Source organism: Vitis riparia, chromosome 13 (genome assembly GCF_004353265.1).
Source record: "Vitis riparia cultivar Riparia Gloire de Montpellier isolate 1030 chromosome 13, EGFV_Vit.rip_1.0, whole genome shotgun sequence".
NCBI lineage: Eukaryota > Viridiplantae > Streptophyta > Magnoliopsida > Vitales > Vitaceae > Vitis > Vitis riparia.
The window spans coordinates 19718087-19740365 of record NC_048443.1 but is presented as its reverse complement, the minus strand read 5'-3'; the positions used below and the strand labels follow the sequence as shown (position 1 = coordinate 19740365).

Genomic DNA, 22279 nt, shown 5'->3' with positions numbered 1-22279 from the left:
TGAACCCATCCGACAACCGCCACCGATGCCCGAAATCAAATAAAATAAAAATTAGAACAGGAGTCAATGGAGGAACTTAAAATTACTGATAACAACTCTTTGCTTTTATATTACTCTATGAACATTTTGTCAAATACTTGTTAACATATATATTGTGGCATAGAGATGATGATGGTGAATGCAGGCAATTTGTTGATGTAGCTAGAAACCCTGAACTGAGTGGAAATAGCATCTTGCTGATCCCCATGATAACAACCTAATACTAGATTGCAAGTACGATATGTTTGGTTATGGAAAGACTAAGAAATGGAAAAAAATACTAAGAAAAGATTTGATTTTTTTATGAAAAATATTAAAGAAAATTAAGTATAATTAAAACTAGATATAAATTTATGCTTTTTCAAATTACTTAATCTTTATATTGACGAGTTAAATTTAGTGATATGAGTTTGAATTATTAAATAAAAATAATTTATTAACTTTAAATTTATTTTTTTATTCTTCTTTATTTTTTTCCCTTTTACTTATCTTTTCTTTGTATTTTATTTGGGGAAACAAATATACCCTTTATGCTCAAGTTGAAACGCTAAAAGGAAGCGGTAACATGGGTGGTGAGGGTTGGTTAAATATGAATTAATTAGTTAAATGGGATGAAATAATTATCGAATTTGTGAATTTAATTTTTTTTTTTAATTTAAAAAATAACTTATTTTTAATATAAATGCCTTTAATTATATTAAGTATTAAAAGAAATGATTATTTTTATAATAAAAAATAAGGATATTTTTATTAAAATGAGTCAGAAAAGGATAAACACTAAATAGTTTCTAAAATTAGATTTTTAATCACTCTTTTAATCAAATAACTCATTTAATATAGGCTTGAAAGTTGAATAAGTAAACTACAAGAATGAAATATTATTTTCGTTTTTATTGATTGTTTCATAATTTATTTGAATTAACAATTAAAATGGGAAAAAAATATTATCATGAAAATTAGAATATATTTTTGTGAGGAATTTTATTCTTTTTTTCATATGTAATACTGATTTATTTTTATTGATATTCATATTAATGCCATAGGTCATTCATGGAATGAAAATGTTGAGTTTTGGGTCAAAATGGCCCATTTTTTAAACTTAACGTTGAAAACGGAGTTTACAGCCAAAGTAGTATTTCTTTGGAAAAAAAAACCCAAACTAATCCAATTTTCAAACTATTTGTCAAAATACTCTTTTGAATCCACATCAGCAATCCACATCAGCAATCCACGTCAACAAGCCATCTTCGTCAAACTTGTTTTTTTACTTTGGAGACCTAATTTTTTCCCGAAATCAACAATCCAGAAAGTATTCTCTTCTCTGCGGCTCCACCATCTGCGGCTCCATTTTCTCTCCTCACCGGCTGCGGCTCCCACCAGTGGCTCCCACCAGCAGCTAGGTAAATTTTTTTCGGGTTCATGAGTTTTTTCCCACTCATTTTCCTTAGCTTTCTCACCAACCAAACAGAGGAAAACAAGTTGTTTTGAAAATTTTAAAAATCTCAAAGTTGTTTTCAATTTCATAGCTATCCAAAAAACTTGAAAAACCCTTTCCTCCACCTTGTATTCCTCTTATCTTGGAACCCGAAAAACCCTAACCTTTGTTTATTTGTTATTTGATTATTGTTAATAACATACCCTATTATTGTTATTTATTATTTCATTACAAATTGATGTTATTATATATTGTGTAATTTTGTGGTTAAAAATGAAATTGATTTGATTTTTTTGGCTTCTTCTATAGGTAAACTATGTCTAATTTATCGGTGGCAATAGTTTGTTTTTGTAATGGGAAAATGGTGAGAACACAGACCGATGTTGATTATGTTGGGGATAGAGTTGTGGTTGAACCTATTGATGTGCCTCTTGGGACAATGTATAATTTTTTAATTATATGAAAGAAAAATAGGTAATGGTTGTAATAATTTATTTAGTTAGAATTTCTTTCATTTAGACTTTAGGATGCATTTGAGTTTTATTTGTTTAAATTATCAAGGAAACATGTGAATAACATAACATCACTAATTTGAATTAACACTTTATATAACCTAACATAACATCGCTCATTCTGCCCGGATAGAAATCCCTCATTCCACCCGGACGGGAATCGGGAATCCCTTATTCCACCCGGACAGGAATCCCTCATTCCACCCGGATATCTCATATCCGGAATTCTGTCCAGCTAGCGTTCCACTTTATCCTGATGTCTCACACCCGCCATTCTGTCCAGCCGACATTCCACCTCTCCGGATATCTCACATCCGGCGCCTGTCCGGCCGACGTTCCAACTTCTCCGGATAGGCATGTCCAGATCCTTCGGTAACGCCTATCCGGAGTGCGCGCTTGACTTGTCCGCGATCCCCACACTTAGCTCCTGGGGTTTGAACCACCAAACCTCCAGGCTTTCCTTGCTTTCCGCCTAGGCTCTCATGGGTGCAAGGCCTACCCATGAGGCCTATTTCTCCGAGTCTGAATCAAGTGGCTAAGGGGCTGACACTAGCTAAGGCTATCCTAGTACATGGTGTAATAGGTTATAAATTTTGTTGATTACTCCCTTCTGAGGACCACAATCAAGGGACACCAGCTGGACACGTATCAAATGGCACCACAGTCAGGGACCATTGAGAGAACATGAATCAGCTGAGACACCAATTGGGAACGAATCACAAAGTATAATAGTTCTACAAACATGAAAAAAGATCTCAATGTGTCCCACATGATCGAATCTTTCTATTTCGTTGTGAACATCTACGGTAGATGGCCATATTTGTTGTATCCATCTGTGCTATCTAAAAAGTCTCCATCTCTATAGACTGTGACACATCATCTACATGTCATCTACAACTGACGGAGGTAGAACTCGACGGACACGTGGAGCTCGATGTCCTCTAGGTACCCGTACAGACAACCTGATTCATCAAAATATTCATATTACAATTTTGAAATTAACAGCAAAGTCTCTCTTATAACATAAGTATTGTCCAAAATACAAATAACATAATATCAACATCCAAAGCCTAGCACCCTTCATGAAGGCCCAACACCCATGTTCTTATTTGGACAAGAACGACGATTGTGACCACTTTGTTTGCACAAACCACATGTAACTGAGGTTTTACCTTCTCTAACATCCATTTCATTGTGCAAACGAGTAGATTTAGGTCGTCCACTTGACACACGTTTCATTGAATCTGCAGGCACAATAACTGGACCAACATATGGTGGCCACTCGTACTCATTGTGTATGGGGTTAAATAGTGGTGCCCAAGTGCTAAAGTACGATTGTATAATGTAATAATGTTGAACAAATGATCTAAAATCAATTGAACGAAAATGACATGCCGCTAGAATATGACTACATGGGAATCCATATATGAGTGTTTTGCTACATGTGCATCCATGCTCACGTAGGTTAACACGATGTGTTCTTCCACCAGATGATGTCTTTTTACTACCCCTACCGGCCTTCACATGAAACAGTCCTTGGAAGTGATCATACAAAACAATCTCATGAGAACTTGCCTTAACAACAATTTCATTAATCTTAGCATCAACATAAGGAGTGTATTGTTCACCTGAAGCAAGTCGACTAGTACCATGTTCTCTTCTTAGAACAAAGTAACTATTAACTCGATAGAATGTCAATTGAACAAATACGGTGATAGGGAAACTTCGTGCCCCTTTAAGCACACTATTGAACACTTCTGACATGTTTGTAGTCATTATGCCATATCATCGACCTCCATCATGTGATAGTGCCCATTTTTCAAAGGGAATAGCCTCCAACCAGCTGAGTGCGTCTTGATTGATTCTCCTAATTGTCTCCATATGCATGTTGAATTTTTCTACCTTAGTTTCTAAGGTGGCTCTGCATAAAAGTTGTTTCAAGCATTTGTCCTTAAAGTGAGTCATAAAGTTGTTAGCAAGATGGCGCATACAAATTCGATGATATGCAATTGACTCAGACCAACCAAGATAAACATAAGCAAACGCAACCATAATGCCCGGATGACGATTAGAGATAACACAAAGACCCCTCCTTTGAGTTACTCGATTTCTAATACATGCCAAAAACCATCCCCAACTATCAACATTTTCACCCCCAGTTAATGCAAAAGCAAGAGGAAACAATTGATTATCTCCATCACAGCCCATGACAATCATTACAGTGCCCTTATACTTCCCATACAAGTGTGTACCATCAATAGTTAACATAGGACGACAATGCTTGAAGCCCTCTATGGAAGGATGAAATGCCCAAAAGACTCGCTGAAATACCTCTTCATTTCTCATATTTCCTGGGAATGTTTTAGAAATTACAACACATCCTGGATTGGCTTGCTCTAAGGCACCAAAAAAATGTGGCAGTTTAGCGTATGATTTATAGAAATCACCAAACAAATTAGTTAATGCTTTACGCTTGCCTTTCGAAGCCTTAGTGTATGAGATATGGTACTCGAATCTTTCTACAACACTTGCTTGAATGGCAGCCACTGAAAGTGTGAATTGTGTCTTAATCATTCCCTCTATATGGGCAACTATCAGGTTTGAGTCTAACTGATGATGATCTTGGTTCATGCAAGGATTGACACATGTGTGTGGGCCACTATATTTGTTGATCTCAAATAAAGATGTCCTTTAACAACTGTAGCACGTAGTCTCCAAGGACATTGAGACTGTTCAGCTTTCTTGCATCTTAGGACCAACAATTTCTTTGTAGATGACAAAACGATATACTCTTGGTGCGAATTAATAGAGTACATCTTTATAGCATGTTGCAAATCTCCTTTGGAATTAAATATTTGTCCAACTATGAACTCTCCAGTTGGATGTCCCATAAGAGTGTTTCCCCATGGGGTCCATTCACTTGACAGAACATGACCAATGTTTTCAACATTTTCAAACTGTGGTGATGGTGCCAAATGATATTGCATTGGAGATAATTCAATTGGGTCATCTAAATCCTCTGTATCTGGATTGTTTGACAAGTTACATCATTCCCCATCCACAGCCACATATCTCATTTGTTCTCTTTCAATTGCCTCACGAACAGCTAAAAAAGGCGAGCTACCTTCCCTATCTTGATTATCATCATTATGAACATCCTCGGCTCCTACACTGTCATCATCACATTGTCTTCCTTTTTCGTCTTCCTCATCCTCTTCTGATCTATGCTCAAAAGTAAATAGATTTTGAACATTACTAGTACCATCATTTTCACCAAGTAACAAAGGCATGCAATTACCAATTGGTGAATTCATTTGTAAGTCAATAGGTACTTGTTCAACAAATAACTCAACTTCATCCATCCCAAATCTGTTATGCATTTCTAACATTCGAGCTACACCACTATCATTCTTTACTGGGCAATGTTGGAATTTATTCCCTTTTTTCATAGGATACTTACAACTAAGTATTAATCGAAAATGTTCTTTATTGATGTCAGTGACCGAGTATATCATTTCCAACAGTTGTTCATATGTTGTCCCAAGAGGCACATCAATAGGTTCAACCACAACTCTATCCCCAACATAATCAACATCGGTCTGTGTTCTCACCATTTTCCCATTACAAAAACAAACTATTGCCACCGATAAATTAGACATAGTTTACCTATAGAAGAAGCCAAAAAAATCAAATCAATTTCATTTTTAACCACAAAATTACACAATATAAAACATTACTAATAACATCAATTTGTAATGAAATAACAAATAACAATAATAGGGTATGTTATTAACAATAATCAAATAACAAATAAACAAAGGTTAGGGTTTTTCGGGTTCCAGGATAAGAGGAATACAAGGTGGAGGAAAGGGTTTTTCAAGTTGTTTGGATAACTATGAAATTGAAAACAACTTTGAGATTTTTAAAATTTTCAAAACAACTTGTTTTCCTCTGTTTGGTTGGTGAGAAAGCTAAGGAAAATGAGTGGGAAAAAACTCATGAACCCGAAAAAAATTTACCTAGCTGCTGGTGGGAGCCACTGGTGGGAGCCGCAACCGGTGAGGAGAGAAAATGGAGCTGTAGATGGTGGAGCCGCAGAGAAGAGAATACTTTCTGGATTGTTGATTTCGGGAAAAAATTGTGTCTCCAAAGTAAAAAAACAAGTTTGATGAAGATGGCTTGTTGACGTGGATTGCTGATGTGGATTCAAAAGAGTATTTTGACAAAAAGTTTGAAAATTGGATTAGTTTGGGTTTTTTTTTCCAAAGAAATACTACTTTGGCTGTAAACTCTAAAATCCATGTGGATGCTTACGTGGATAAAGAAGACTACTTTGACAAATATTTTGAAATGAATACTATTCTTATCATTTTTTTTACAAATAAATTATTTTGGTCTTAAACTCTTGAAAACGAGCTCATTTTCAAACTATTGTTCAAAATGGCCTCTTTGATGCCACATCAGCCCATAAAATCAATATTTTATACCCTTTTTACTTTACCTTTTCCAACCATCCCTGTCCTCTGTTCAAAATGGTCTCTTTGATGCCACATTAGCCCATAAAATTAATATTTTATACCCTTTTTACTTTACCTTTTCCAGCCATCCCCGTCCTCTGATCTCTCCCGTTATTCTATCTCCTCTGTGCGATTTTTTATGGGGCATTAATTAATAATATTAATAGCCATAGATAACAGATTTAAAAAAAAAAAAAAGTTGTAAATAATGATAAATATATTTGAATGGAATGATTTTTAATTCTTTTTTCTTTTTTTAGAATTTGAGTGGAATAGGGAATGTGTTTGCTAAGAATTTTGACCGACTCAATAGATAATGTGATTTTTAAATATATTTTTTGGTTATCTAAATTTAATGTTTCTATCATAAACTGCATATATATATATATATATATATATATATATATATATATATATATATATATATAACATGTTTGCTAGGAAAAAAATGATTTTGGATATAAACAATTTCAAAGTAAAAAATGAATAAATAATTTTTTTTTGATAAAGAGATCTTGAATAATTTTGTCTCAACAGCTCTTAAATATAAAATACTCATCTAGAATTTTTTTGCCTTGATATCAAGAAAACTTCTCAAATATGAGTAAACACTTTTTTTTTTTTAAAAAAAGCCAGATTTTTAAAGTACATACATTTTCTCTTTAAAAAGACTTTTGTATTTGGTTATATCCAAATTTCTAATATATATATAACTAATGCAAAATACTTACACAAAAGAGGGCTAGCTCAATTGGTGGCTAGCTCCCTTATGGATCCATAAGGGAAGAGATTCGAATCCCTTTCGCCTTCAAAACTAAAAACTATTTTAATTTTTACCCAAACCCACCCGGGCAGTCCGCCAAGCCCATTCGGACGGGCTTGCGCGGGCCGCTGGGCGGCTGTCCGGACGGGCTTGCGCGGGCGGGCTATCCGGACGGGCTGCCTGGGTGGGTTTGGGTAAAAATTAAAATAGTTTTCAATTTGAAGGGAAGAGATTCGAACCCCTTTCCTTATGGATCCATAAGGGAGCTAGCCACCAATTGAGCTAGCCCTTTTTTGTGTAAGAATTTTGCATTAGTTATATATATATTAGAAATTTGGATATAACCAAATATAAAAGTCTTTTTAAAGAGAAAATGTCTGTACTTTAAGAATCTAACTTTTTTTTTTAAAAAAAAAGTGTTTACTCATATTTGAGAAGATTTCTTGATATCAAGGCAAAAAAAATTTAGATGAGTATTTTATATTTAAGAGCTGTTGAGACAAAAATTATTCAAGATCTTTTTATCAGAAAAAAATTATTTATTCATTTTTTACTTTGAAATTATTTATATCCAAAATCATTTTTTTCCTAGCAAACATGTTATATATATATATATATATATTCATGCAAGATACATCCAGTTTATGATAGTAACATTAAATTTAGATAACCAAAAAATATATTTAAAAATCACATTATCTATTGAGTCGGTCGAAATTCTTAGCAAACACATTCCCTATTCCACTCAAATTCTAAAAAAAGAAAAAAGAATTAAAAATCATTCCATTCAAATATATTTATCATTATTTACAACTTTTATTTATTTTTTTAAATCTATTATCTATGACTATTAATATTATTAATTAATGCCCCATAAAAAATCGCACAGAGGAAATAGAAGAACGTGAGAGATCAGAGGACGGGGATGGTTGGAAAAGGTAAAGTAAAAAGGGTATAAAATATTGATTTTATGGGCTGATGTGGCATCAAAGAGGCCATTTTGAACAGAGGACGTGGATGGTTGGAAAAGGTAAAATAAAAAGGGTATAAAATATTGATTTTATGGGTTGATGTGGCATCAAAGAGGCCATTTTGAACAATAATTTGAAAATGAGCCCATTTTCAACGTTAAGTTTAAAAAATGGGGCATTTTGACCCAATCTGTTGGCAACATAGCGGCAAATCCTATTATATTATACCTATATTTGACCATTTTCATGACACCATTTTGAAACTCTGTACATTGGCGGCGGAGATCCAATTTCCCACATTCCCTATTGCGCCGTTGGAAACGACTATCTAGGGGCGCCGTTGTAGATTTTTTTTTTTTTTTTTTAATGAATATGTTGTTTTTGAAGTAAATTTGAGGATTTTTTTTTAAAATTTTTTAATAGTTGTTTTAAAGATATTTTTGACTTTTGTAACATGATAGTAACAAATAAACCTTGCGAGAATTCTTTCTTTCTTGATCTTAAAGTTTATTTGAAAAAAATTAAAACATTCAAAGAAATAGCAAGTACTTTTTTTTTTCTTTTTCATTGTTTAAAAAATTATCTAATAAATAATTCTATGTATTTAATTTTTTATTTGTTGATTTTTATATTTTATTATTATTTTTATTATGACCACAAATAAGAATAAAAAATTTAAGTAAAATAAAACCGGTAATGATTTTTATTTTAAAGTTGCATTTTTATTAAAAGAAATTGATGTAAAATGATGAAAAGTATAAATTTAACAATTTACAACTTGTGGTCCCTTGTAAAAAGATATAATATTCTTTTTTTTTATAAATAAATAATGTCAAGTAAGGATGAAAATATCAGTTTTGACAGATATATCGAGATATATTGAAAAATATCCATGAATATTTTGACATAAAATATCAATAGAGCTAAAATTAACCAAAACTTATAAAGATATTGGTAAATCTAAAAAAAATAATATAAAAAATAATAATACATATATTATAATTGAAGTATGAAAAAACTAATATATGAATGATATAATTTATAATATTTTATAATAATACATTGAATTTGAAAATACATTTAATAATAAAATAATAATTTATCAAATTTTAAAATAAATTTAATACTAAATGATAATTTATCTACTTTATGATATATATGCACACTTATAATTTATGTATAATTGTTTTCTATTTAAAAATATTTATAATTTTATTTATGAATTTTTATATATATTTTTTGTATTTGATTCATGATTTTTGTTCTTTTAATAATAAATTGAATGGAATTTGAAAATAATTAAGATTAATAAATTTATTAAAATTTTAATTTTACTATTTTATTTTTAAAAATATACATAAAGTTTAGGTGTAAATCTAGAATATAAAAGATGTAGACAACATAATAAATAAATGCTTATTTGCGCCTATGTCACAAGGCTTTCTTGTTCCCATGGAACACCCTGCTTCCGAGTCCCCACGCCTCCTCTCCATTTTGTTACTAACTGAAAAACAAAATGTTGTTGCTTTTGTTATTTTTCATTGGTAGCACACTAGAAGAAGTTGTTGTAGCAAGGGCTTGACTTTCAGAAGTTGGATTATTAAGCATCATCGTCTATGGTCCTTTTTCAGCCCGTATGAGTTTTCCTACAACTCCAATACCATAATGAGGAAGAAGAATATTTCATCTTATTTTTTAATGAAATTTATAGTAAATTAAAAAGAGGATCACCATATCGGAATCTAGCCTAAATTAAATACAATATATATATATATATACACAGACACACACAAATTGAAGAACTTAGTGTAAAAAAGAAAAAGAAAAAAAAGATATCATGTTTGGGGAATTTGAACTTGTTCTACTTTGAGTTAGGGTAATTCTTGAAGGGTATGTGACCTATAAAGGTCCTCAATAATTGGTACCTTAGGTGAAAACTCGAGGGTTGTAGGTGGATTCCTATTGAGCCATATAAAAGAAAATTTCCTAGGCTAAGAATCCTAGCCATGGGTTAAACTTATATCTTGTGCTAAATTCTAGCTTTAAGAGGTGAAAATGATGTAAGTTGCAAGAGTTGCTTTCAACCATAGTAGTGAATGGGCTAAATATGCATAAAAGGAACTCTAAGAGCTATGAAGCACGATGAGAGCCTTAGAAAATGCGAATGGAAAAAGGCATAGCATGAGAGAAGATAAATGAAGGTTAAAAAAGAAAGATGGAAGGCAGGTAAACACGAGAAAAAAAGGTTAGAGGCCATAGCTTGAAGTTTAATATGGGATTTGGAGTTCAAGATTTGATAAGTACATTTACTTCCATTTTGAGGTGAACTTTGAAGAACTTTCCTAGTTCGATCTTGGGTAAATTATATATTGTTTTGAATCTTGAAAAGTTAGGAGTACAATGCTTTAAATGTGCATAAATTGAAGCTAAAACGAAGAAATTATGGTCATTTGAAAATAACTAAGAATACACAAGCCAAACCAAACAATAATGGAGAGCAAGAAAGCAAAAACAACAATGCAAGTTAGACCCTTCCAATTGCATTCAGATCAATGAGGAGGGATCATCTCAACCCTCCAAGAAAGCATGTAACCATCATACCACACTTGGTGTCTGTGCTAACAGTTTTCAGAAGAAATGAAGACAAGAATCCTCATGTCAAAGATGTGGAAGAGATTTGCTTCACATTCCAGGGTGCAAATGTGCCTATTAACATTACAAGGATGAGGGTTTTTTCCCTTGACTTTGAAGGACTGGCCTTGGCTTCACAAGGGTCATGCTCAGGGCATGACCCTTGTTCCATTTCTATATCCTTCATTCTACCTTCCTGCAATTTTTGAATTGATATCATAACTCCCTTCAGTTGTGCAGTTAGTTCAGTTTTCCTTATTTTTGATCATATTTGTACAGCAGATTGTTGACCATGAGAAGGATTTTTCAATCTCTTTTGTAAATAATATTAATCTCATAGCAATGAAATGTTTGTTTCAACCTGATCCAATTTTCTTTATCATTTACTCAACTCATTCTTAAAAATATATCAGAATTGCATTTTGTAAACCGGACTTTGCAATTTCATGTGTCTATTCTTCTTCCATGCTCATGGGGGATGTGAGAACAAATTTAGTACTCTCTCCTTAAAGATGATTCTGCTGTTTTACTCCTTAAATCAAGATGGTAGTATTGGAGGCTGCAAACAATGGCTAGTTTGTAGATGCAGTAGAGGCACAAGTAACAAATAATTGTGTGAAGATGGCAGTGGCAGCAATGGTTGACAGTACTAGTTTTGGCTGCTGATGCTGTCTTGGACAGTATTTTTTAGCCACTGCAAAGCTCTCAACCCGATAAACCATTGATGTTCATCTGATTCTTACTCAATCCAAATTTCTCCTTTTACATTAATCTAGTTACAGAATTATGATAATGTTGTTGGCAATTTTACGAAGCTTTTGAAGTAAAAATATTTTCAAATCCTCTGCAGTCATCAGTAGCAATACTCATAAGTTGCAGAAAATTAATCAGTATGGGGAAACATCTTTGCAACTTCAAAGTGGCACCAAAGACGGTAAGTAAATTATTCATGCTCAGGTAATGCACAAGGACAGATGAACCTAATGAAGAGTTAAAGTTGAGATGGATATTGAAGATGATCTGCTGCACCAAGTACCACAGATCTGCTGCCATCACTGAGTTTCCCTTCTGCTAATTCATGGTTTGAGTGTATTGAATACAAGCACTGCCCTGAATCAATCATAAATAAAGGTGCAATAGGGTGTATAGTAATAGTTTTGTGGTAACCAAACTGGGAAAAATTTAAATGGCAGTGGGAATGATAGCATCAATCAGCTTACACACACTAGCATCTTCATTTGTACACACATTCTTGAGTATTTAATTAACTAATTATCAGAATATAAACCAGAAACTCACTAAATCTCAGCAACAGGAAGTAAACTAGAGAAAGTTACTTGAAAGATATTAGCCAAACAACCCATGTCTAAAGACCCGAAACTACGCAAATAAGAGTGTTCCCAAATAAACTCAGAGGCCGTTGGAGCAGCTTATTCACCTTACGCAGTGAATTCATCACCTTCTGCCACAAGTATATCTTCACTGAGTTCCAAATATCTATGTACTTAACAACAAGTGCCTTAACTTTCTCTTTCACGTAGTTGAAGAACTTGTTCCCAAGTTCTACGGCCTTGTTTATCAGACATTTGAAACCTCCAACAAGCTTCCTTAGTTAATAAAATGTTATAAATAAAAAAATATTTAAAAATAAAGAAAATAAATTAAAGACATTTTAACTTTTCAAATAGACTTCTATTTTGGAAAATATAAAGAAACTATTTTGAACTTGGAAATTAAATCTACTGAATGTTCACATTTAGCCTTATCAAACAATCTTCCATTACCACAGAAGTAAACTAGAATAATTCTTCTAGACTAATAGAATATAGGACAAAAAAGAGTACTTAAAACAAAAGATAAGTGAAAACAACAACAAAGGACCTATGTATTATTGCATCTGTGTACAAACCCATGTCTCTTTAAGTAATACAATGAAGAAAGCATACAGAAAATGGCCTCTTAAAGCTATGACATGGAAAAAAAGAAGAGAAAAAAGAAACAATATCTCACTACCAAGCTCACAACATAGGATACAGAAAATGGCCCCACTATGACCCAAAAAACCAATATCTGACTACAAAACTCACAACATAGGATACAAAAAATGGTCTCTTGAGGCTTATGACTTAAAAATCCAATATGACACTACAAAATTCACACTACTGGAACCTTGTCAGTGAAGCTACAACATGAAACCGGTGGCAAGTTATTATCTATACATATTTGGTCTAATGTGATCATCATAAAATGAGAAGTGATCTGTGGAAGGTATCCCAACTTCGCTATTCCGAGGGGGTCTTGCAAATCCTTCATTAAAGGGCATCCGATATAGCAAATCTGGATGTGAGGAATAAGTGGGATGGGTGTATCTAGTAGAAGCAGATAAACCTGCATCAGAGTAATAATCAAAAGAGGGCCTTAGAGGAGGAATTCTTGATCCAGTCTCCCTGTACGGGCTGGTGAGAAAGCTATCATCGGTGGGAACACTTGATCCAGTCTTAAGGTAAGGACTGGTGAGAAATCGATCACCAGCATTTGCTACAAACCCTGTATCGGGATAATAATTTTTTAAACTTGATTGGGAATCTGAACCCAGGAAGTTGGCTTCAGTAGCAGTTCCAAGTTGATAATCAGCAGGTACTCTAAAAAGGCCAGCGCATCCAACAGGAATCTCCACTCTCTCCCAAGCTCTTGTAGAAGGAAAAGAAGGTTCTATAGCTCTCCCAACAGACCCACCTTCTATTAGTGGTAATCTATTGAGTTTGTGTTGGAGTGATAACCTTGCTTGTTGAAGAGCCTCCAAAACACCTCCCAATTCATTGGATGTTTCACGTGGCACCAAGGCATCGTGTTTGTCCTGGCTCCGTGAAGATTCTCCTTTACTTCCTACATAAGATGGAAGAGGAACATCTGCAGAATGGTCGGCAACATGTTCAGAATGGTCAGTGATATGCCCAGAATGGTCTGTGGCATCAGCAGAATGGTCTGTGGAATGCCCAGAATGGTCCCTGACATTTGCAGGATGGTCTGCCACATGCAGAGAATGGTCAGTGACATTTGCAGAATGGTCCCCAGGGGATACATGCAAACATGGATAGTGATGGGAGCTATGTGAAAGAGGATAGGACTGGTTTTCTAAAAACTCCTGGTGTAGGTTTTCCTTAGCCATTGGGAACACAAAGTCTGGAGCTAAAGATTCATAAGCAAGCATGCTGCTGCGATTCTGCTCCTGCAAGCATTCCATATCACCATGTAAATGAGTGGTAGAGATAGTGGGCAGTGTGTGGGATGATTCTTCATTGAAGTGAACATCTTCGTCATCCAACTTTGTTCCCTGGTCTTGAGAGGTGAGTATCCCAGCAGCAGATGGAGCTTGTGGCTTGACCTCATCTCTTTCTTCAGTGACATCAGAGTGGTTCCCAGGTTCACATGAATCCTAAATGTTTTGTATCCAAAGGAGAAATTGTTAGAGTTTGTAAAATAACATAGGGTAAAGTGAAAAATGTATAACACATTCAATCTACATAAAGATCAGAGAAAGGTAGACCAAGCAACATTAGAAGCTATGCAAGGGTTGTGTTTTTAATCTGGAGGCAGGTGTCGAAAACAGCATCTAGAGACATGCCGAAAGTGAAGGTTATACCTAATGGAATTTTTGGCCCATTGCCAAAGGGAAGTGTCTCCTACATTAGCCCAAGAAGGATTCTCACAAGAAACCAAGGCTTCAATCTTTTGTCATTATAACTTCAATCTTTTGCTTAACGTAATTAGATATTTCAATTTTCTTTTAAATTTTACTTCAAATTAAGAATTTTGTTCATAAATACCGAAACTGTCCTATGGCTCATCTAATTGTCTTCAATATCACCATCACCATCACCATCATTAATATGGTCTTCTAAGAAATCATCATCATATCTAATTATTTCATCCTGGTCCCCATCACTGTTGTTGTTCACTCATTTGTTTTCTTTTTTCTTTTTCTTCTTCTTAATCTCCTCCATTTTTCTTTTTCTTTTTTATTTTTCAAAGGATTAAATGAAATCCAACTAAGCCCTTATTTTGTAGAACTTAAGTCTTTGACCAAGGACCCAAGACCTAAGACTTACAAAATATATTCCAAAAGTCCATAAAAGCCCAAAACCCATTGAATATTGAGGCTCAAGCCTCTTATATGTTACAAGCTCACAAAGGCCCAATACCCAATGCATATTTGTGAGGCTTAAGCCAAGGCTATAGTCTCAAAGTTGTAAGACTCTTAGGGTGAAGCTTAAGCCTGAATTACCTTGTACTAAGGCTACAGCCTCAATACTAACTCAAAGTGCCTCACCTTGAGGCAGGCCCTAGGGCATAAGCTTTGATAGCCTTTTTAAAAAGTGTTCTCATCTGATCATCTTGTGTCCTTAATAATGAAAATTTCCTCTCAAATGATGCAATATTATCCTGTATGCCTTTCCAACCGGATATGTTTCACCTTACCATTTGAAATCAAAAGGCAACTTAACCATGACTTGAGAGAGAAAGAGAGAGAGAGAGAGAGAGAGAGAGAGAGAGAGAGAGAGAGAGAGAGAGAGAGAGAGAGGAGCAGCATGGCAATTTTCTTAAGTACATTGCATTATTCACTTTTCTCATTTTTTCTAGCTTTCTTAGGCACTCTTCAAATAACTAATATTTTGCAGGCATAAATAATAGTCATCCATTCATTTTTATGTTTATGGTGATACCATTTCTCGTTGATCCCATTTCATCATCTTCACACTCCAATCCACAACCTATTTATCCATTGACCTTAGAACTCAATCCAAAACCACAAAGCATCATCATCATCATCATTTTGGTTGCATAAACAAGTGTTCTCACATATTTATCTTGTGTATAATCTTGTTGTGTCCATGTTTAAATCATGTGTTATCTTGGATAATCATCTGCACTTTTCACACTTTTCACACATACCGTGTCTCAAATAAGTACATATGCACACTTTTCACACATTATTTGGTCACATAAACATATGTGTTCTCACATATTTATCTTGCATAGAATCTTGTATCCATGTTTAAAGAAGTATATATATACTTTTTGCATACCCCAATTCACTACCTATTTATCCATTGATTTCAGAACTCAATCCAGAACCACAGAAGTATTATTGTTAGCTCACAATAAAGAAAAACCTACTTCTCAGTCCTTGCAATCTGATATTCAAATGGATAAAATACCGTGTCTCAAATAAGTACATATGCACATTTTTCACACATTATTTGGTCACATAAACATGTGTTCTCACATTTTTATCTTGCATAGAATCTTGTGTCTATGTTTAAATAAGTATATATGTACTTTTTGCGTACCTCAATCCACTACCTATTTATCCATTGATTTCAGAACTCAATCCAGAACCACAGAAGTATTATTGTTAGCCCACAATAAAGAAAAACCTACTTCTCAGTTCTGGCAATCTGATATTCAAAACTTAGAGAAGAACAATCAAATATAAAATAAACCTCACAACTCAAACGTTCTTTTATTATTATTATTAGCTCACAATAAAGAGACAACAACAGCCACATGCAAAATAAATATAAATAAATAAAATAAAAATCTACCATTGCTACTACTATCACACTCAATCGTAGAAACGAATTGTAGAGTCTAGCAGGTGATTCAATCCCAACACAAAACTAATGTTTTCCTGATGTGCACAAGTATATGGTAACTATCATGTAAGACTGAAAAAATATGAATGGTCTATGAGATTGAAAATGCTAATGAAGCATACCGGTGTACTGCTGTTATTCTCTCTGAATTTCTCCTCCCACTCCCTTTGTGCTTTTTCCTCTGCCTCATATTGGCCTATGAGCTGTGCTTGATGCTCTAGTGCCCTTTCCATGTCTCTATCTCTTCCATTTCGGTTGAGATGATGATTAGAACCTGTTGCATCTCTCTGACTTTCTAAGCTATCTGAGACTTGGCCGTCCATTAAAACTTCCTCTTCCTGGTTTTCAGAACCTTCTCTTAAGATCTCTTGCCCACTATCAAAGCCATTAGGAAGACCTTCAGAACTGGAAATGATGCCATTATTTTGGGAATCAACCATGCCACGCCCAACTTTTAACTCATCGACTGCTGATCTGGTAACACAAACAACTAACACATGAACAAGTGCATGTGGCAAGAGTAGTGCTTTGAAGTAATAGGTATGATAAATGCAATGGTGCATGTGCAAAATGCTAACAGATTGCAAAGGGGGAAAAAAACTAACTAAATGAAAAAGAAAAAGAGTGAAATAGTATTCTGTTTAATTGAAAGAACTTCACTAACTTTTTTTATAAACTCTTTTATGTTCATATTATTATGTCCAGATATGTTTATATTTTACATTTTATGAGCATGATGAGGTCAATGTTAAAGAGATACCAAAGGTAGGCAGGTCAAGGATGGGCCCGATTTCTTGCATAAGTAAATGCAGTGGGCATATAAATGAAACACTCCCTCTTTTTAACACCAAAAACTGGAAGAACTTGCCATTCAATCATGCACAAATTGAGCTCCATTGAGAAACCAGCAAATGGGTTTTTGAGATTCTAAAAAGGGCCATTGACTACTGGTGTCTCATTAGCTGTAGGCTGGTAGAACATTTTTTTGCATGACGTGGCATAGGCAGAATCAAGCTCACATATTCAAGCATTATAACCCCAAAAATTACCAACAGCCCAAGAAATGGCTCTTGGTATCTTTTCAAAGACAAAAAAGATACAATAATACACTGACCTTGTTTCTCTGTGTCTTATCTGGCGGCATGATTTACCAAGGTTGTGTTTGGGTGAAGAAGAACCAGAGGAGGCAAAACTGCCACGCCTTCTAATGGAACAATCCAAGTACCTTTTTTCAATGGAACGTGAAGAATCCTTGCTGCTTTTCCAAGACAATCTTCTACCTGTTGATGGAGAAAATTCAAGCTCAGAACTTGAAAGACCATCAGCATCATTTCTCCTTGATTTTGAATTTACAGAGCTTTCCACTTCTTTTGTGGAACCACCTCCCACATTAGAATCACAGAGGGCCACTTCCTGGTCAGAGCTTGAATCAAATTCCCAGGAAACATCACTTATGGCATGGTTCTCCAATATGGCAAGAACATCTGCAGTTGCCTTCTCAGCTTTGTTTCTTTGGATAGATACAATCTTAAGCTGTTCCTCCAGCTCCCATACCTAATACACAAAGTCAATAGTATAAAAGTGTGCAGCAGGTTTTGCAAACAAAGGGAAGGGACAGAGGAGGGGAAGGAGGGAGACTAGTTTCTCCAACAATAAATCAAACAAGGAGAAATCATTAAAGCTAATCCAATCAAATAGGAAGAAATCATCACAACTAACCCTTTGAGCTAGTTCATCAGCTCTCTGTCTTGCTGTTCTAGACACAGATCTTTCAGACAGCAACCTTGCCCTGAGGAACTCAATAGTCATTGCAGTGGAATCCTCCATACCAGTATTATTCCTGTTTAATAAGAACTAGCAAATTAGAACCCAAACAAAAAGAAAGAGGCACCAAAAAGCAAAGATAAAGCTAAAACCATTGAGATAATATTCTCCAATTACCCAAATTCATTCTAATCTTTATCCAGAAAAAGGAACCCTTTCATTGTATAGTTAATTTCTGAACATCCAAAATGTTGAGAATAACTCCCAAATTATTCCAACATTATCAAATCATTCCAAATAATTATGGAACAGACATCATTCTTAATTTTCTAACATGCATCGGTTTTCTTACTCACTCCTTCCAGGAACTTCTAATATATTTCCTTATTTGCCTATCAAAGAAAAAACAAATCAGTTTTTCTTACTCACAAACTCATTCTTGTGTTTTTCTCAAATTATTCCTTATGCTTAACAAATGACAATCAAATTCTGCGTTATTCTAAAGCTGACTAATCTTAAAATATAGAATTTGTCACCATAACACTCCAATACTTAATTTTCATGATGCTGACTAGTTCTTAAACATAGAATTTGTCAACATATCCTGAACCATAGTTGGCATAATTTGAATAATACTGAAAAATCAGTTGACCTTCAACCTGTTGATGGACCTAAGCCTATAATTTGCCACAAAGCTAAAAACATAATTATAAATTTTGTAAGCTACCATAATTTGGAACACCAAAAGAAATTTCATTATTATCCCAGAAAATGAACATTTCTTGATGAGAGGAATGTTAGTGACAGTCACAAGTGCCTTTGGTTCCTGCAGTTGACAAGTGTCTATATGGAGAGCACAATTTAATTGCCTGTGAAATTCACATCTCGCTTTTTGTTTTTTTATTTTGTTTCTTGCTACTCAGCAGAACAGGTTTACCATGGATTTTGCAAAATAATAATAATAATGATTTGTAGAAAATTTATGATTGATTATTTTAATTGCATGCCTTCGGTTCAGGCAAGAGTCCACAGTGGGCAAGGGTGCCAGCAACAGTAGCTCCAGGAAGTGAAATCAAAGCATAATTCATCATGTCAAAAAAGCTAATTTTCTTGGGGGCAGAGACTTACCACTTAGCCCAAATTCATGAGATCCCCAACACTGCCATATCACCTAGTTGTTCAGGATTCAAAGAGAAGACTAAATTCCCTAAACCTCTGTTAGGTTCCCACAAAAATTGAGGAAAAGAAAAGAAAATTAAGAAGCAGGACCATCATTCTTCTGTTTTTATGCAGTTTTCGTTTCTGGAAAATAAAAGATTTGCCTGGGCTAAGGCAAATTTCTGTGCGACTTATGCCATACCCAATAAGTTTGCGGTGATCAGCGTCTTAGATCCCATACAATGAAAAATCTAAGATTCAAACTCCAATCTCTTTCATTTTTCAGCATTTTCTCAGCAAACAAAAAGCATAAGCAAAAGGGAAGACAAAAAACCATTTATCTCCAAAAACTCCAAAGAATCTAAGGTTTCGCACAGAATCAATAAACAGAAAATAACTGAAACTGAAAAGAACGAACACTGGAAACACTGAAAGCCCAAATCAAAAGCAACAAAAACTCATAGAACAGAAAACCCATGTGACCCTTACCTCTGATCTTCAGAATTCGTTTTCCAGAAGCAAAAACCCCAACCAAACCCTCACAAAATTCAATCCCTGCCTTTTGACATCAAAAACATCAAATCAAAGGCGCAAATGTATATGCTTCCATATAAAGCAAAAAAAAAAAAGAAAAAAAGAAATCGATAGAAGAGAAATGGTGAGATGGGACCCACTACCTTAGAAAAGGAAATCCATGGAGAAGTTGAAAAACCCCACTATGACGTTTGTACACAGTGAGAGACGGGTGCCGCTTACTACTTCTCCTATTTTATTTTTATTTTTATTTTCTAAATTTTATTTCCATTTTCTTTTCCAAACATGTGGCCTTAAAGTACAGAAGGTACGGGAAAATGAGTGCTTCTTGTTCATCATCCTTTTCGCATTTCATTTACGGGGAGAATCTAATCAATCTATGGAAGACAAGCCACCTCAGCATCACTATCCTATAATTCATGCCTCAATAAATAAATAATTTTTTTAAAGATTGGAGAGCATGCGCATGAGGAACGATGATCATAAAAAAAATCCCCAAAAAATGGTAATTTTTTTTTTTTCAAAAAACCCATTTTTCTTAAATTTATTTGTGTTATTTTTTTTTTCAATTTATCTTTTATTTTAAATTGATATCACCCTTTTATTTTATATTACCATTTTATTTTTAATTATTTTTCATATTTATCTAATTAATCCTATTTAAAAAAATTAGTATCATTTCAATTTAATTTTTTTATATCTATCCTTCTAATTTTATTTAATTTTAGTTATTTAAATAAATTAATATTAATAGGAAAGAATTGTCAGCACAAATTTGTAACAAAATTTTAGAAATTAAATCTCAAATAAAATAATTTATGTAAATCAATTTAATTTTTTTTATATTTAAAATGTAATAAAACATGTTTTAATAAAAGTATTTTTAAAATTTTAAAATAAATGAATAAAAATATATTAATGGAATTTAAGTTAATATTTTCTTAAAAAATTTGATAAACATTATCTTTGATCGTATATATGTCAATTACATTTACAAAATAATTTTAGTATGTGTATTATTGTTTATTTTATCATTTTTTGAAGTTTTTTTTTTTAAAGTATTTTTATGAATTTTTAATAATATTTGTTTTATCGATATTTTTGTCAAAGTAGCCATCAATATTTCTGATATATCAATAAAATCAAAGTATCAATATATTCGTATTTAGCGATATTTCAACTCTTGCTTACCCTAATGGGCACTAGCTTCCTTCAACAATCTCTCACCATCTTACTTAGGAACCAAGCCCATTTGCCCCACGTAGATGGTAAGACTAGTAAGACTTTTCAAAGTTGCTTCTTGTCCACTTATAGAACTCAAAGATAGTAAACAATGCACCTTTGACAAAATATTCATTGTCCATGCATAGGGTGAGTCAACAACATATGTTGACCACTAATAACTTGGGGAAAAGTATGTTTTAGTACCCACTTTTAAGAAGAATGCCTATTTAGTGGCCCAACTTTGTTGCAATTTGAGCAAGGGTCCATAATAAGAAATAATCACTCCTAACCGTCAAAGAATAGTGAAACCTTGGAATATTGATAATGCCCTTAAATTTTTAAGGACTCATCCAACTCACAAAAGCTTGGCTTATTCATTAACTGCATAATCCTTTATATGCATCTTTAGCAAACCAGATGGATGACCAAGATATTATGAACATGTATCAATATAGTGATGAATGTGCATAAATGTACATATCCTAACAATAAAGGAAATAAAATGTTGAAGTAGACAAAGAACAGTGAGTCCTTAGTTCATTTCATTTATTTTGAAGTTAGAAACAATGAAGAAACTATGGTGATGTTAGTTTCTTAAAATGATGCATCATGGGTTGTGTGTTTTTCAAGGTTCAGGAAGCAATTGTTGGGTTAACGTCAATAATCCCAAATGAAATATAGGATCAAAATGTAATTCAATTGATATGATTTTCTCAACAATATGTTAAGTCATATGTAGGTCCATGAGAATCGATATGATTTGATTCAATGATACTAGGTAATGTGCAATCATTCAAAGGCATTGTAGATTTCAAGGATGCAGTGTACTTGATATCAATCATTGGTTAATTAGATTCATATATAGGAGGATTTGCAAGGACTTAATTAATGATGGTATGTAATGTACTTAATGTCCAAATGAGTGATTATTCTTTATTATCTTATATATATATATATCCATCTAAACATACTTGTCCTTTGATAATATCTTAGGGTAAAATCTTGCAAGATCATGCCAAACTTCGCATGATAAGGCAAAATGAACCAACAAAGCATAATGGCAGGTTTAGGAGT

General features: G+C 33.7%; 1 protein-coding gene across 4 annotated transcripts; it reads right to left on the bottom strand.

The window, feature by feature from the left end:
* Positions 1–12725: 12725 nt before the first annotated feature.
* LOC117928854 lies at positions 12726–20228 on the bottom strand. Of its 4 annotated transcripts, none has more exons than XM_034848922.1 (6): positions 20125–20228; positions 19937–20006; positions 18245–18365; positions 17640–18079; positions 16648–16999; positions 12726–14304 (listed from the first exon to the last, which is right to left on the bottom strand). In XM_034848922.1, the coding sequence occupies exons 3-6, from the start codon at positions 18350–18352 to the stop codon at positions 13078–13080; spliced, it is 2127 nt and encodes a 708-aa protein (XP_034704813.1). In that variant the 5' UTR covers positions 18353–18365; positions 19937–20006; positions 20125–20228; the 3' UTR covers positions 12726–13077. The 4 variants fall into 4 exon arrangements, with proteins under 4 accessions (XP_034704813.1, XP_034704815.1, XP_034704814.1 ...); XM_034848924.1 differs by having other exon boundaries at positions 19937–20002; positions 20125–20217; XM_034848923.1 differs by lacking the exon at positions 20125–20228 and having other exon boundaries at positions 19937–20094.
* Positions 20229–22279: the final 2051 nt, after the last annotated feature.